The following is an 18,549-nucleotide window of genomic DNA, read 5'->3' as shown; positions in this document are numbered from 1 at the left end:
TCTCTCCTGCTGCTCACCAAATGAGGCTAATATAATCCTTCACTCTCTGGCTCGCTGGGTTTGTTCTGCTGAAGTCCAGCTTAATGAGCTAAGTCAATTACCACCGCTGCTGGCCCTTAACACAAGCAACATCTCTTCCAGTCAAAAATCACCAACTTTAAACAGAGGATTTTGTAGCTAACACATACAGTATAACCAACCATGTGGCACAGTTCAATACCATACACAATTATATAACCATATACAATCATACAGAACAAGCATTTCAGTACCAGGAGAAAATGAAGCTTAGGTAATGAATTTAGGTGATAAACCTTAAGCAAATGAAAGGATGCATTAAATGCCTAAATTTCAACTTCCTTGATTAAATGCCTTGCTACTTAATCCAGTAACTAGGGGTCCCTAGGGGACTAGTGGTTAAGCCATGCTGCTCTCTCTGCCACGGCCCAGGTTTGATTCCTGGCCAGGGATCCAACCCCAGCTACTGGGGTTGCACAAGACAGTGCACCTCCAGTGCCAGTCCCAAGTGTAAAAACTGTGCCAAATCAAACATGCGGACTAATGATCCACTGTGGCGACCCCTAATGGGAGCGGCCGAAAGAAGAAGAACTGAAGCCAGTAACTAGATTAGCCCGAGCAACACATTTACAACTGAAGACAATTAAAGAACACTGCAGCTTGACAGAACTGAGACGGAACCTCCTCTGACTTGCTGAAAGAACAAACCAAATAGCCATGAGATATAACCTCCAGTCAATTTCTCATCGTGGACCATGTCTGACACTCTAAACTTAGCTTGAGTGGCCTTAGCTGTGGGGTGTGAAAATGAAAAGATCATCTACCTCTCCATAAGCAGTTACGATTCCTGGCTCTCTCTCTCAGGCGTCTTGAAATTTCATGATACGCATCAGCCTAGGGGCTGCAGGCAGGAAAAGATGATAACATGTCTGTGTTGAGATACAAATGTGAGTTGATATGCAGGCCAGCTTCATTGCCTGGAGTTTTATTCTTGTGCATCACTGAAACGGACCAGAACAGCTTCCACAGGAACCACTGCCAATTTAAAAATCCAAAATATCTGGTCTAAACCTTTTGCTCCTAATTTGCCCCTAACCGCAGAGTGAGATGCGTCGCGTGCTCCAGTGATACATCATCCAGACATTAATAAGAAACTATTCTCTACACCATTAGAGACACCACTCCAATTACAAGTTTAGACAAAACAAACAAACAAAAATATCTTTAAGTGAAAATGAACTGTTTATCAGTGTGGTTTCACTACTCACAAAAAGATACTATATTTTCGCTTCTGCCTCAACATGACATGAATTCAGACTATTTATAACCCTAGTAAAAATACAGACAAATGATTTAGTGGAGAGAAAACAGGATATCTTTGTGTGGCTTTAAGGGGGGTTTATGGGTTGCTAGGGTGTTGTGAGCTGACTCACAGATCAGAATGGCTGATCAGAATGACTCCAGGACTCACACTCTCTTCCGCAGTTTGTTTAGAGGACAAAGAAGATGCAGAACATTTTTCAGCATACATATTTGTCTCATTTGAAGAGTTCTGCTGATTGCAGGTAGGTTTAATAAATGACAGACAGAGCCTAAAGCCCCCATTAGCTTGCTGCTAAGGGCTGTAAAGAAAGTGTTAGATTCAGTGGGTCAGAAAAGACGCTCCTTTCATGGATCACTGACATTCAACTCACCAAGAGGAAACTGAACACGTGTAACACATGTGAAGCACACTGTTCTCACACATTGCGCTGTAACATTGCCTGATCTGTGCTGTTTTCAACAGGAGTGTGACTGTATACTGTGTGCCATTCAGTTATAGCTAGTGGTGTTTATAATCTAACGAAAGAAAAGGGCTTTCATAAGGGAAGACCCTGAGTGGAACTGCTGCCCCATACAGTAATGAGAAAGTTGAAAAGTCTAACAGTTGAATCTCACAAGACAGGCTCCTTATTATAGGCTTTAGTACACTACGTTTTTGGCCAGAATATGCCCCATATGAAATCTAAGTAGTGTATATTGAACTACCTTAAACACAAACATCTCTCGGCGCAGGATGGCGAGTGTGTTGAAGTCGCCATCGCAGATGTTGGGCTTGGCGTTGGGATGCGTGGGTTTGTCCCCTGTGGGTAAACGTGGTGGTCGTGTCTGACGGTCATGTTTGCGTGGGTCTGAAGGGGGGTGAGAGCGTGGAGGGGGAGCTGTTGGTAGAGGTTTTGTAGGCTGAGGAATCTTGTCTGGGGGCCCTAAAAAGAAGAAGAATACATTAGATTCATTAGAAACATTACAAATATCTATCTTACCTTATCTAACCTTTATTTTGCAAAGAGAAAAGTGAATTTTACATGACATTTCACTAGCTACGTTCAAGTCTTTCTCCAAGATATATGAAAACACACTACGGCATGTTATCATAACTACTGTATCAAATACATTCCAGTGCACTCATTCCATAACCATGCTTCTAGCTTGAACCATTACACTAAAAGTAGAATTACATGTGAGTGCTTCTAAATTAAGTGAATATTAACTATAATTTGTTACATAATAACACCAATTAAGCTAAAATCTTTGTGATTTGAGGAAAATTGCAATGAGGTCGAGTCTCACAGTACAAAAAGGCCTTTAGTGGTCAAATGTTTGTAAGGGAAGTGATGGGTGAGTAAAATCATGATCCTGCAGTGTTGCCCTGGAGGCAAGTTCAGCTGATTAAAGGGATAGTTACACCTCTGGTTATCCCAGCGTAGTATGATCAGCAGGGGGGAGAGGGAGATTTCATTCACTGACTGAAATAATCTCCTAAAATATTGTGTGGGTTAGAAGAGAAAGCCCCAGCTACCATTACATAATAGCAGAGAGCAGGAAGAAAGAGAGAGAGAGACAGAGAGAGAACCTATAAGAAAAAGCACAACAAGCTTAAAAGGTGAAGTAACTATGGCCATGGAAATAAAACTGGCTTGGGTTTCTTTTGTAGAAAAGAGAATAACAGTTCACGAGTTACTGAATAATTGCCAAAGAGTTTCTGAATTACAAACATCAACAGTGGATTTGCCTAAAGTCCTGAACAGCTATACTGTTGCTAGTAGCAGGTTCCAACTACTACTGCTTTCTGTGAGTCACATGCATTCTGTTTGTTTAGCAACTTGTAGTTATTCTGCAATAAAACTGATAACTGTATGGCCAAAACTCTGTGGACACCTGACCATCACACCCATACGTGCTTTTTGAATGTCCAATTCCAGATTTAGTCCCCACTGTTGTTATAACAACCTCCACTCTTCTGGGAAGGCTTTCCACTAGATTTTGGAGCGTGGCTGTGGGGATTTGCTCCTTCAGTCACAAGATCAATAGTGAGATCGGGCACTGATGTCGGGCGAGGAGGCCTGGCACACGGTCAGCATTCCAGTTCATCTCAAAGGTGTTCAGTGGGGTTGAGGTCAAGACTTTGTGCAGATCACTCGAGTTCTTCCACTCCAACCTTTGCAAACCATGTCTTCATGGAACTCACTTTGTGTACATGGTCATTGTCATGCTGGAACAGGTTTGGGTCTCTTTAGTTCTAGTGAAGGGAATTCTTAAAGCTACAGCATCCAAAGACATTCTATACAATTGTGTGCTTCCAACGTTGTGGCAACAGTTTGTGTAAGACCCACATACGGGTGTGATAGTCAGGTGTATAAGCTATTTAAACTACATTTAGTGCTTGTATGGGAAGTGGTAGCTCAGTGGTTAAGATTTTTGCCTTCTGCTTGGAAGGTGGAGAGTTCAAATCCCAGCACCACCAAGCTGCCCCTGCTGGGCCCTTGAGCAAGGCCCTTAACCCTCAACTGCTCAGTTGTATAAATGAGATAATTCTAAGTCGCTCTGGATAAGGGCGATATGCCAAATGCCGTAAATGTAAATGCTTGGGAACAACAGGTGCACCAATATTTATATGCTGATCTTAAGATAAGCAGTTTGCTAAAGTCAGCAGGCTGTTAATATGCTAATGAAGCGAACCTAAAATCAGAGACATTTTTATTTCATGTAGCAATACGATCATAAAACAGGGATGTTTTAAAGTGGTGGAAAATGGTGCATCCTGAATCCCAGCACCCTCACACCCATTGGCAATCAGTAAATCATTTTTCTCGTCATTTACATAATGTTAAACTCCATGTAAATTATATGTGTACTCTGCCTCCTGTTGCTGTAAACTCTAATGGAAAATGGTCTGGTTTGAATGCATTTTTGCGTATCTGTCAGTGTGCACGCTCCACAGGCTGTTTGTGACTATTATCTTACAGCCTGCGTCAGACCTCATCCTGTGTGTGTATGGACATGTGTGCCTCTCCACAGAAGAAAGGCTGGAAAGGAAATGGGAGAGGAAGAGCAGAGAGTGGAGGGAGGGGTGGGAGTGTACTGAGGATGTGAACATCTGCCCAAGGAGCCCAGGTCTGACCTGCCCTTGCAGTTGTATAGGATGGGCAGAGTGTAGAGGAGAAAGGAAACCAGGGAAAGAGGGCGGGGGGTGAGAGGAAATGCTAACCTTTTGAATCTCTGCCCTGACCAAATTTACTCTGACTATCTATTCAATGAATGCGGAAATCAGTCTTCTTTGTCTTTTGTGTTGCTTTTCTGACCTATTAGTCCTAAGTTTCTTTGTATCACATAATCGAGTTTTTAAAAAATCAAAATATGAACATGTTAGAAACTTTACCAGCACATACTGGAACGGTCTAACTAATTTCAGCTTCAAGGATCAAAATACTGGTGAATATATCTGTAATATGTTCTCCACTTCTCAATGAGCATTCATTCAAAAAAAATTCCCACTCTTGCCTGCTGCTCTTAACATAATGTAAAATGATTGTAAATGTAGTGACCACAACAAACTTCTGAATGTCAGGAACATTCATGGTATTTCCAGAACACTAGAATGATCTCAGCTATTTTTGGGTTGTTAATCAGATGAAGTAGGTGAAACAGGTAAATAGGCTACTGAATTTCACTGTCTCTGCCGTGTTAGGCAGGATCCTTCAGTAACTGTAGCTGGCTACATCCATAAGATATTACTCTAATGTGTTGATCTGAAAAAGGAAAGTGTTTCCAAACAAATGACCAGCACTTTTCCAGACCAGTGGCCAAGTCGCTGACCAGCCGTGATCAGATCTGACTGAGGCTGCAACTCTTACCATAAATCTTCTGGATGCCCTGCAGGTCATCGTGAGGCAACTTGAAGTTCTCTGTGTCCATGTACTGGTAGAAGGGGGCCATGATGGCTGTGGGGTCATTGGAGTGCTCCAAACCTAATGCATGGCCCAGCTCATGCACAGCCACCAGGAACAGGTCATTTCCTACACACAGAAAAATGCACACAAACATGAGCCTTTTATCCTGACCAAAGAGCATGGGAATGATAGCCCTGTGTACTGTGTGTGCATGTGACAGTACTTTGTCTCAGGTTCTGCTCTAGAATAAAAAACCCAGTGAGACCACAGCTACTGATGGGACCCATTATTGTATCGGGCACTGTCCCTAAAAACATTCCACACATCAAAATGCTGTACTTTCCGAAAGCTTGGAACACTGTGCCCTTACAGCTCTGTAATGATAGTGATTTTACACTGGAGTAAACTGTGGGCCCAAAAAAGTCCCGCTGGCTGTGAGCCAAGCCCCTGTCTCCAGCTAGCACTGTGTGACACTAACCAAGGACCGCAGAGTGCAGACACAGATGTACACAGCCACATCACCAACTACAGAGCACTGATCAGTCCATCTCGGCTCTCTGCTTTCCTTCCTCTTTTCTCTTTCCTTTTTTTCTCCTTTCTCTCCCTTTCATATTCCTTGACTCTGTTTATATGCTTTGCCTTCACCTCTCTCTCTCTCTCTGTCTCTCTCTCTCCTCTCTGTCTCATTCTCTATGTTTTTTTGGTTGTTATTCTCTTATGCTCCTTGACAGTGTCATTAACAGAGTAAGACAGGAGACAGGGACAAAGGAATCTCAGACTATTTTTTCACCCTTTATTTGATTTAATCAGAGGAAATTGGTCAGGTGATGTGTTAAGCATTCCATGGCAATTTGTTCTGTGTCTTAAGAGTGACAGTGTGAGCCAGCGTCAGGGCTAAACACTGCTGTAGAGAATATACATAATGAAGTCGCTTTGGTTTTGTTCTAAATAACTCCACTGAGCTGAGACATCAAAAAGCATTAAAGAAAGGATCAGTGAAATTGTTATTACAATTCCTTCAGAAAAATGTAACTAAATTGTGCCCAATCCTCTAGCGGATACACGCAAACGTGTGAAATAAGAGTGGGAGAGTCAGTGTGGGGAAAATGAGATAGTATGATGATATAAGAATCACTTGTGGCATGAGAAGAATTGGGGCATACTGCTATGCAAATGAGGTGTTTGAGAGGTCTACTCTGGTCTTTTCCCCTTACAAACTTGAGAAGAATAACACACACACACACACACACACACACATACAGAGAGAGAGAGAGAGAGAGAGAGAGAGAGAGAGAGCACGACATCTCTTTCACTCCTCAGTGATGAGGCATATTGAGTTGAGATGAGGTAGCTTGCAGTGGTTTTCTTCTCTTTCTTCTCCTTTCTTCCATTGAATTCCAGAATCACAAACAAAATGGCTCTACCCATGGCTCTGTTTAATTAACAAACAATTAAGAAGATAGCCCTTCCCACATAAAATATACAAGCTAGATCAAAGGAGATAAATGACCGGTGCAGGACAACAACTGAAAAGAAGCATGTCAGCACAGAGAAGCACAGAGCTTGAAGTCTGGCTTATGCCTGGTCAGCGGTGGTTCTAAATGGAGCAACAAAAACTTCTGAAACTCTGCAACATTCATGCTTTTTTCCAGAACAGTAGAATGATCCCCATTTGCAGGATGTTAATCAAACAATGTAGGTAAAACGGGTATAAGCCTGTGTTTTGCTGGTGTCTGTTCAAATAAAATGGAGGCAGAGGGTCACAGTTTTTAGTGTCACCTTATCTAAGGAAGAGGATATTCAATTCCATGGTCTCTGCAGTGTTTGGCAGACTACTTTAAAATGTAGGTACTTTAAAAAAGTCCACCTGCAGCATTGTAAGACTGTCGCAGCTGTCCTGAAAGATCCACTGAACCCTGAAGGAAAGGCAGTAGTTCTCTGTTGCACAAAGAGGCTTATTTTTATGGTTTTATGAGGCGCTCTCTGTCACTAAACACCAGACCTCGTTAGCAATGGCCAGTTTATTACAAATGAGACATAGAACAGTAGATGCATTCTCATGCATTCAGTCTCTCTCACGGTCTTAGACACAAACACACACACACTCATTCACGCACACACACACACACACACACACACACACACACACACACACACACAGCATGCATCATCCCTTCAGCACACTGGACTAAGTCAGTAGCTGGGTTCCCACTGAAACATTTCACTATATAAAAAACAATTTTCCGAACTGCCTGCAAAAGAAAATGTGAATGAATCTGTGCTTCTACTAGCTACGATAACATAAAAATCCTGAAGATGACATAAAAACGGTTATGGAGATAGGACTATAATATCCAATATTCTGTGTTTCGCCTGTGCACAGAAAGAAAACAGCAGCATAATAGAAAGGTTTAACGTCTGAGGTTCATTCATTCATTCACTCATCTTCAGTAAATACATTATCCTGGTCAGGTTAACAATGTTAACTATTAAAATCGAGGAAAGCTTTTGTTTCTTTGTCTGTCTAATGGTGCATGAGTGTTTGCTGTGCCCATGTTTATTTTAGATACATCTAGGTATAGCCTTGAAACATGTGACACGTGTACCATATTTCATAATTTATCTGAAAAATCTGTTTGCATCAGTCTTTTTCACATATTGTCTTTATCAAAAGAACAGGCTTTCGACCTAAGCCAAGTGTAAAGACTTTTTTGCCCAATATTTAGCCATTTTTCACATTTTCAGCACTTGCATAAAAAGAGCACGATGGAAAACCCCATAATGATTGCAACAAAAGAGAAAAGTTTTGTGAACAAGACAGCAGCTTTCATCTCAGTGACCTTAAACAATTGCCTCATCTTGAACACAGGCCTCTCCTGACCCTCAGGCTTAGGATGCTGTCTCAGCTCCTGTAATGTACACAAGGCTCTCCATAGGGACCTCTGCTGCAGCATTTTGTTCTGGATGACGATGTTGGCCCGTGTCTGCAGGGCACTTACTAAATATGCAGTTCTCCAGGGGGACAGTATTTCAAGGAAAATAGAACAATACTGGTGGCCTTACAACATCTCCCTTCAGAGCCTTGGAGCAGTCTGCTTTTCTCTGGTCTGTAGAGAACACTGGTTCACATTTATTTGTTCTCCTCATTTCTCTGGGGCAGACAGAGGGGGAAGAAGAGAGAACTTTGTAGGACCAGATGAAAACCAGCCCATTAGCCCATTCTCTCAATGCTCATCAACATAAATCTAAGATGTACCATGAATTACAGATGTAGCACAACCCCAGGTTACACTGCCCAAATGTGCTCTTCATTAGATGTCTGTGTATAACGTGTGTCAGTAACCAAGAAAGAGTAGGACTCTTCTTTACCATAATGATCATACCATGGATTAGGAATTATGTGGAATTGTGGGAGAATATTTTGCTGTTTTTGCCAAAAGGTTTCCTTCTGGTTACTGAGGAATAGATTAGTGTTAGATTTGGGTCAAGCACATCATTAATTATCTGCATTAATAATTATGCCAATGGAAGGTCCTCAAAGATAGTAAGACAACGTGTGTGTGAGTGATGCTGTGTGTGACGCTGTGTGTGATGGTGCGTATGATGGTGTGTGTGTGTGCGCGTTTCTTGAGCACTACTCTTAGGTGTAATGCCGACTCAAGAGTTCATTGTGTTCACGGTTGTCTGGTCTGAATCCCCTGACTCCCAATGTGACACCACATGGTCACATGTAATCCTAGGCCATGCTCTACAAAATGATGCTTTTTATCGTCTCAAAAATCTTACGATACTGTTTATTTATTACTGCAGCAGGCACTTTATCTAAATATGGGGCAAGGCGGAGCCCCTGCACAATAGTGGATTATAAACTTTTTGTATACCGGGTGAATTATTATTATTGTTGTTGTTATTTTTTTCAGCAGATATGACCATGAAAATACTGAGTGCAGAACAAGGACGATTTAATTTTCTATGGATAGGAGAAAGAGAAAGAGAGAGAAAGAGAGAGAAAGAAAGAAAGAAAGAAAGAAAGCTGAGTGCTTACATTCCTGGCATTCTTTCATTATGGTTTGCTAATTCCAAGACAGATCAGGTTCTCAGGCTCGTTCATGGGTGTGAAGAAATGAGCCAGACAGACTGGGTATTGTGGAAGGTCCAGCTGCCTCTCCATCTCTCCATCTTTCCATTTCTCCCTCTCTGTCTGCATTCTCTCTCTCTCTCACTCTCTCATTTCTAGATTCTAATGTTCTTGACTTTTGCTCTGAATTTCCTTTTTTTTTTTCAGTCCCTCAACCGTCTATTGTTAATTTTGCACTGTTTATACACTAGACTGAGGCTTAAATATTCCAACAAGCTTTGTTATCCTGCAGTCTATGTCTCTCTTTGATGTGAGTTGAGGCTGCTGAAGGTCAGGGGAGATTAAGGACGGCAGTCCATGTCCAGTCAGCTTGGCAAGAGGCACTGCGCAGGCGGAAAAGGCTATTGCTCCTCACATGGAAAGTTAATGCTTGAGTCAGTGGGTGAGCGGCTATTTTGAGGGCTTGCCTAGTGGGTGACAGCAGGGTGCTCTCTCCTTATACAGCAAAGGATACTGAGCAAATACAGCTCAAAACACTAGCTCTGGACACCTATCTGCAACTGACACAGCATTCACATCCCCTCAAAAACAAAATCACATAAACACACAAACACAACCTTTCTTACTAACAGAGTGGAAGAGGACAGACCTCTCAGCAAAATAGCTTGCAGGTACAGCTTGCAGGTATATCCCGGATCTCGAGCAGAAGAGAAGGTCATGCAATTATACACGTCTGTTTAACACTCAAGATAAACCTATTGAACTGACATGAAACAAAATAGCTAACAATAATTTCCTCAATTTACCGGAACACTTTTGTCATGCCTCACAAAGTTTTAATAGAGATCAAATCCATGCTCACTCTATTTTCCTTGTGCAGACAGCATGCTGATAGCTATCGGACTCATGCGGCCAATGAATAAATAAGGCTTTTTATTCTTTTGCAGTTGAAGTAGGGCTATGCCTTATCAGGCGCACAGGCACACACATCCTGCCAATCATCCACCAAGCAAGGAGACTGAGTCCACAGCACAAGGACACTGTCGGACCCTTCACACAGCAGAGCCTGCACCATTAATCCAGGAGCAAGGCTGAACCAGCAGCACACTGGAGCAGGAGAGAGGCTGAACCACTGAACTCTACAGTGTAGACAGTATAAACATAGCCGATCAATGAGAGACATGATGGTTAATAATAAAACTATGGTTCACTACATTTATTAGATGAAGTTCAAATTTGTTGAAATAAAGCTGTGGCATTTGATGGATTATTGTGTGAGTCATTTAAGGGTGCTTTAGTCTGTTTGCTGAGTCTGAATCAGAATGAAATTGATACTTTTGATTCGTTTGCTATTTGGTTTGGTTCGTTTTCTCACTGCACATAATTAACGGAGGGGCTGAAAATATACTTGTAGATCTCTTTCATTCATTGGATGGAAAAAGGTAAACAAACAGTTGCCAAGTGTGCATTGTAACCACAGAAATCACCTGAGCACGGAGAACATGGAGCCAGTGCTCAATCAATTACTACACTAAAACATTTTGTGCCTCACATCCACCATTTATTTTCTCTTTTTGTTTGTTGATCCAAATATCCCCAACACACAAACTCACATTTCTGCAGTTCTGTCCTTCGGCTCACTTTCCACCCCGCAGATCAGTTTAGCAGCTCACAGCTACAATGCTGCAACCCAAAATGCATGGCATGCCTGGTATACTTCCTGCAGTTAGATCGATTCAGGGTTAAATCACTTTCTCGTTGCAGTCAAACTGCACTAGAGTTCACTTACAACTTGTTTTGATTTGCACCTAATTGTGAATGCCGTGTTCTCACCTGCACAAATGAATTGCACTGAGGCGAGGGAAGAGGGGAACACACCAGGGTCTGATTAGAATGGATAAAACACTACATAAGTTAAAGCATCCTTAAAATACCAGAGTTTGCACTGATCAGCTTAAATGACTATTTTCACGAAGTTTTTATACAGCAGTGTTCTCAGGTAGAGGAATTAATTCTTTATACGTCTTCTTATGCATTGTTTTCCTAAACCCCATGCCCCTTTGAGGCAGAGAAAACATTCCCCTCGACTTTTCATTTCCTGCATGAGTATAGACACATGTAGCTTTTTTTTCTGCATAAGACCCGAGCTATCACAAACATCTTTAAGAGCATGAAACTCTCCTAAATTCATATCCTTATATGTCAGTGCAGAGCATGTAGACTAAAACAGAACTATTCTCTCTTATCTGCTAGTGTGGTGCCATGCTGCCAGGGTATCTGCAGGGCTATTTACAACAAGAATATTTTATAGGTCTGCTGTATTCATGGAATTTGCTCTCTTCCTGTTTCGCTGCACTGCAAGCATTATTAAAGTTAGATATGTCTGCTAGTCAGATAGAAATCTAATACAAGGAGAGCCTAGGGGCCATTTGCACGAACGGGGCTTACAGCTGGCATTAAGCTAAGTTGGTTGTAATTTTCTGGGTGTAAATTTAAGATAAATTTTCCTCAAGACGGGGCTTAAAATGTAGGCTAAACCAGGTGCAGGCTTTAAACATTAGCCACTTCTTTGCATGTCCAATCTATCTGATTTAAACCAAGCACGTGTTGTAAGGGATCAGTGCATTCCTGTCCAAGCTCTTCAGTGATGATATTACTGCAAATAGAAGTAACAGCCCATCAGTTGTATTATTTTGCAAGCTGATGTGTCCAGGTTTCAAAATGTCTTTCAATTTTTGCCTTACAAGTTAGCCCTTCTAAATTGGTACATTTATTTATAGAATTTCTTATTTCTCATCTCAACAGTTTTAGTGGTCCAAGCACCCCTAAATAGACATGGTGGCACTAGAGCATAGCATAGCCTATAGCACAGGTAGCCTACCAAATTTGGCACACGTATCTCTGACATTTAGATAAGTAGTCACGTTTACATGGACATTTTTTGATTCAATCGGAATGAAATCAATCAGATTGATTAACCGATTGCAGTGTTTACAAGAACGCTGAATAAAGTAATCGGGTTGATATGCGCGTTTACATGACAGAATCGGATTTGATCTTCTGACATGCGCAGAGTGCACGAATACACGTTTCCCGCCGTTCCAACATGCAGACACTAGCAGCCATGCTCTTGCCATTGCTTCTTTTTTCGTTTTAAAAAGCAGACTTGACATTTGCCTATTTCAGCTGCTAATTAGAAGACGAGAGCGCGTGATGTTTTGTGCGGTACTGCGTGTATTTATCAAGCAATTAAAATGCCCCTTCCCGAGCCCAGAACAAGGCGTCTGTGGATGAGGGTCCGAAGCAAGGACTGGTGGGACAACGTCGTCTTGCACCACTTCACAGACGAGGAGTGGAAGGAGAATTGTAGGATGACACGACAGTTAATTTATAACACTATGCTCAATGGTGGAGGGGAACATGGCACCTGGTGAGGCTACGGTCAGAGCCACAATATCACTGACAGCCGTGCGTCATACGTCATTACGTGATTTGTACGTCATTGCACATGCGCAGAACTATCTGGTTTCATTTTCAATCCGATGAAGTGTTTACATGTCCTCTCCGTCGGATTAGAAAAGGTTTAAACCACCCCTTACGATCCGAATGAAATTTTAATCGGTTTTGGCCAATTCATTCCGATTGACGTGTTTACATGTGACTTTTTAAATCTGATTGTGCTTCTAGTCCAATTACGATCGGATTATTAGTGTCCATGTAAACGCAGCTAGTGTCTCTCTGGAATTGCCAGTCCAAACAAGTTGATACTTTTTATGTTACATCCATGGGCTAGTCTGCATTTTATTTCAGCTACATAAAAATAGGCAACTATTATTGTTATTTTGAACTAAACCATAACACTTTCAGCATTAGTGACCTATTCTTGGGTATTGCTTCCTTAAAGCCATCTCTTTCTGCATCAGTGACTCAGAGAGGAGTAGCTGGGCCTAAACACAAACACAAACACACACACACACACACACACACACACACACACACACCCCAAACCTATATAAAATAACAATAACAAAAAATTTTATCCTTGTGGGGACATTTGGTAACATGCCACACACAAACAGAGGTTTTGACAATGCAGACATTATGGTGCTCAGACACTTGGGAGTGTGAAAAGAGAGAAATTTTGACAGGGGAATGGGAAAGAAAGTGGGAGAAGGAGCAGAGGATAAAAGCAATGTGTCAAGTGCTCATCGCCCAGGAAAAATATTTTGTTAGCTATGAGTCACTCCTCATCCTCTCAGGATAATAGCATAATTTATACATTACTTTCTTGCCCTATATTCAGCACAGGTCATCTCTAGCAGTTTTGCTGCACATATCTCCTGGGTGAGAATGCATCTAATGTATGTTAGTCCTGAGTGCACATGTATATGTATATGTGTGTACATGCACTGTGTGAAAGCAAACAAGGGGAAGCAAGTGGATGAGAGGCAGACAAGAACAGAAAGAGTGAGGTGAGGTAGGGCCTAGACATTGGAGAAGAAGTCCACTGGCAGAAGTCCATGTAGCTCAGCAAGAGAAGGAGGAGGGGAGGGAAGGCTATAATCCCTCGCTAACAGCAAAACATGCTCACAGTGGGTTGGCACCTCCCTAGCAACAGGCCAACCAGAGATTTGATTTGACAACGCGTGTGACAATGTTTGTGGACGTGTCTGTTAAAGAAGTACATGGCACAAGAATGGTAAGAGAGAGACAGCCAGACAGAGTAAACAGGAAGGAGAGGGAAATGGACAGTGGGAGGTAGGGCGAGAGTAACAGTGCTGGCTCTTAAACCAAGATAAAGTGTGAAGAATAGGTGATTCATATAGAAAATGTGGAAAAGCAGAAGGGAACGATACGCTCAGAGATATTTGGAGAGCAGGAGGAATGGATGAAACATGAAAAATGGCCAGACGAGGTGAAAGATGGAGAGTTTAAATAGAGACGGGAGGCAAAAATAGAGCTGTGACTTGTCTGATCTTTTTGAAATCTCAAGTCTACATCAGTAGCACTGGTAACTGCTGCTGAGCATACAAACACACTCTGATGTGCAGCATTCACACTGCAGAGGGCCAATTTCAAAAATTTCTTTTTTTTTTAACTGATGTTATTTCTGAAAATCTTATATTGTTGGATATTAGTTTCTAATATTCAGCTTGATTTGATTACAGATATAGTCTTCCTGTCACTCTCTTTCAGGCCTCTATCAGCCAATTACAGAAAGTCTTGTGGCACAAACAAATGAGACTGGTTGAGCTTGACAACCAATGAAACCACAGAGGAGGTACTTATTGCTCTTTCAGCTAAACAAAAGGCCAGTCTGGAAACAAACCTAGATCATAAAGTGAATTGTAAACAACTGGTACCTAATTAGTATCACTTAATCATTATTGAGGTATTAGGCTAAAATATTACAGCAATATTTTTAGATTTTTTTCACAATATACATACAGTCATGGGAAACAGAAAGTACACTTCTTCAATTCTATGTTTTTTATTTATCAGGGCTTAAACAACAATTGTTATCAAGAATAAAGGACATCAGCCATGACCTCGGAGAAGCAACTGTTACTGCTCATCGATCTGGAAAGGGTTATGAGGCCATCTGCAAACAATTTGAAATTCACCATTCTACAGTGAGGACTGTTTACAAATGGAGAGCCTTCAAGACAGCTGTCAATCTTCCCAGGATTGAGCGTCCCAGCAAATTCAGTCCAAGGTCAGACTGATATAAAGAAAAACCCAAGAGCTACATCATGTGACCTACAGGCCTCTGTAAGCACAGTAAATGTTAGTGTTCATGACAGCCTGATCAGAAAAAGACTGAACAAGTATGGCTTTCATGGAAGAGTGGCTAGGAAAAAGCCTCATCTCTCAAAAAAAAAACATATGGATAACAACTTAGGTTTGCAAAATTGCATCTGAATAAACCATAAAAGATCTGGAACAATATCCTTCGGACTAATAAGACCAAGGTGGAAAGGTTTGGTCATCATGCACATCGCCATGTTTTTGGTGAAAACCAAACACAGAGTATCACCACAAACACCTCATACCAACTGTCAAGCATAGTGGTGGAGGAGTGATGATTTGGGCATGTTTCTACATTTAAAAAAAAAACTATAAAGAGCAGTAAACTGTAATAAATGAAATAAATTCAATATTTGGTGTGATGACCCTTTCTAAAAAAAAAAAAAATATTATAATGAAAGTAGCTGTAAGTGTTACTGAGCATCTTGCAGAAGCAGCCACAGTTCTTCTGGAGACTTTGACTGTCACACTTGCTTCTTATTTCTGCAGCAAAACCCAGCAGCCTTCATTATGTTTTTTTGTCTGAAAAGTGTCTCTTATGTAATCTGCTGCTTTCTTTACTGACATACAAACATTTTTCTGTAACATTTAATTTTGTGCTGGAAAACTAATGTTTGGAAATCTAAAATGTTTTTGTACTGAATCAAAAATATAAAAGTCATAAAATAAAAATCTATGACAAAATTTGTACTATATATATATATATATATATATATACATACACACACACATACACACACACACACACACACACACACACATATATATATATATATATATATATATATATATATACATATATACACACACATGTGTTCAAGTGTTATATAATAAGAGGTAATTTGAAGAGATCATTTGAATGCATCCAATGCTATTGAGTGAGGTTGGTCATTTGAGAGCTCAGACAGAGAGGAAACTTGATAGCAGACATTGTTGCACATATATAAAAAAGGTGCGCTCTCTCTCTACCACTGGCTTTCCTTTTTTCTTTTCTGTTTTGTTTCTTTTATATACTAATTTGGTGTATACTTGTCTTGTTAGTTGAATGAGGGCATGAAGCCTTGATGAGTCAGAATACTAAGCCTTCCAGATTCTGTTCTTCTTCTCTCTCACTTGTCTTCCAGACATCTCCAGATGCCACACAGAGAAAAACACCTCAGCACGCACACACCCACGGTCACAGACACTAACGCTCGGTCACGGTCTTAGATGAAATATGTATGCATGTGCTGTTATTCGGCATCAGGCTCTTTTCTCCCTTCCACTGGATGTATAATTCAAGCGAGTGCATAATTCCATGTCTTCACTATGCAGTAAGCTCGTTCTCAGAAATCAGCCAGATCAATGTATTATGGAGAGAGAGAGAGAGAGAGGATGAATCACCAGCATCCTGACAATACCTCTCCAGCTCATTATCACTGATTGGTCATAATAGAGCTCTTCCCACAAGCCACAGGTTAAATCTTTACTGATTTGGTGTGTGAATTTGCTTTCAACACAGCCTTAAATAGCCTTACACACCTGACACATTTTTACATATCTTTAATTTACATAAGTATCATAGGTTTAAGCATTTAAACTCTCGGCTTATTATTCACTTGTCCATCTTAAAACTAGTGATGGCTTAATACCACTTTTTCTTTTCCCACACCGACACTGAAACACTGACAACTGGCCAGTACTGCACTGATATATTTTTTTAACGACTAATCTTTAAAATAAGAAAAGCTTAATTAATTTCATTTAAAATGGTCATTTAAAATACTCCAACTGCTCAAAAGCACACCCACTAGCACAACATGCTCAGTATTACTCTACAGGAAGAAATACACTATATGGCCAATAGTATGTGAATGCCTGACCATCACACCCATATGTGCTGCTTCCTCAAACTGTTGCCAGAAAGTTAGATGCATGCAACTGTCTAGAATGTCTGTGTCTGTGCCCCTGTGAACAAAACGTGGCCAATAAAGACTATGGTTTGCTGATGATGGTGTGGAAGAACTTGAGTGTCCTGCACAGAGCCCTGACCTCAACCCCACTGAACACCTTTGGAATTAATCGGAACACTGACTTTGTGCTGGTCCTCCTCACCCAACATCAGGACCTGACCTCACTAATGGGCGCAAATCCCCACAACCACGTTCTCAAATCTAGTGGAAAGCCTTCCCAGAAGAGTGGAGGTTATTATAACAGAAAAGGATGAACCAAATCCATATTAATGCCCTTGGTTTTGGAATGGGACAAGCACATACGAGTGTGATGTCCATTTACTTTTGGCCATAGAGTGAACGTGGCCGTCAACTTGACACAAAACCAAAGCTGTTTTTATTCAAATCAAGTCTTTCAAACTTAAAAATAGACAATATATAATATTGAGATGTGGAGGTAGATAAATTATAAATTCATTTGCTTGTCCACCAGGCAGGCTTAAATGTGGTGCCCCATCCCATATCCCAAATTTTACAGGTGTACTATCAAAACATGTTTAGTAACACAAGCTAAATATTTTCTACACATCCATAGCCTCAGACAAGGACCCCCAATTCTCTACTGAAAATAAATGACTTCTGGCCTCTTGTCTGTCGTTTGTGAGAAGCAGTGAAAAAGAGGCATAAGGGGTTAATGGTCACATCAGTCTTTCTTTATCTGAATCACTTGTGCACACGTAACAGTGCGTACTTGAACAACCCCAGCTGTCCTACATTTATAAACAATTTCTATTGTATCTGGAAGGAGCTGCAGAAGCAACTAGCTCTATTAGACTTTAGTATGTCTGTGTGAAATAGGTCAGCTTTAAACACCATGTCTGACAAAATATAATATATCTACGCTGAATGGGTGAAATGCATGATAGATATATAGCTTATTTGTGCCATAATGCTTTCACAGCTCAGACGCAAGTGGTGTAATACTTACCATCATGGTTAGGGTTCCCCAGGGTCCAGGGCTCGTCTGAGTCGAAATGTGTGTCTCCTCCAATGCCTGGCCCAGGGAAGTAAGCATGTGCCAGAAAGCCTCCTTCCCCATCGAAGGGAGAGCTGTCTCCATGGAAGCCAGAGGCAAATATGATTGTAATATCCACATCTTTCTTATTTCGCTCCAGTTCGCTGTAGGGAACGGCCTCAAAACGCAGTGGTGTCACGTTCTGCCACACATCAAATGCCCGTCGGATGGCATCATGGGTCTCCTCTGCGCCCACCTTGGGGGTGACATTCTTTATGCTGGACGGAGAAGAAGTAATGGGTCAGAAATGACACTGATAAATACTTCAGGGATATGAGGCGCTTTAATTTACCAGCAGGATTATTTGATAAAAATGCAGATTAAGTCAACGTACCATACTGGATAAAACGTGAATCTCTTAATATCCCAAAAGCCAATAAAACATATCAGGACATTAATAAAACAATGCACTGCATCTGTATACAGAGG

At 41.1% G+C, this 18,549-nt stretch overlaps 1 protein-coding gene across 1 annotated transcript in view; it reads right to left on the bottom strand.

Moving 5' to 3' along the window:
- LOC113533991 (matrix metalloproteinase-16) overlaps positions 1-18,549 on the bottom strand; it is a 48,695-nt gene that overhangs the window by 12,477 nt on the left and 17,669 nt on the right. Inside the window, exons 4-6 of the mRNA XM_026926537.3 lie at positions 18,034-18,338; positions 5,193-5,354; positions 2,047-2,264 (exon numbers count right to left, since the gene is read on the bottom strand). Coding sequence (XP_026782338.1) covers positions 2,047-2,264; positions 5,193-5,354; positions 18,034-18,338 — 685 coding nt within the window. The remainder of the gene's footprint in view (positions 1-2,046; positions 2,265-5,192; positions 5,355-18,033; positions 18,339-18,549) is intronic.

Source organism: Pangasianodon hypophthalmus, chromosome 1 (genome assembly GCF_027358585.1).
Source record: "Pangasianodon hypophthalmus isolate fPanHyp1 chromosome 1, fPanHyp1.pri, whole genome shotgun sequence".
Taxonomy (NCBI): domain Eukaryota; kingdom Metazoa; phylum Chordata; class Actinopteri; order Siluriformes; family Pangasiidae; genus Pangasianodon; species Pangasianodon hypophthalmus.
The sequence above is the reverse complement of the archived record's forward strand: the minus strand, read 5'-3'. Positions and strand labels throughout refer to the sequence as shown.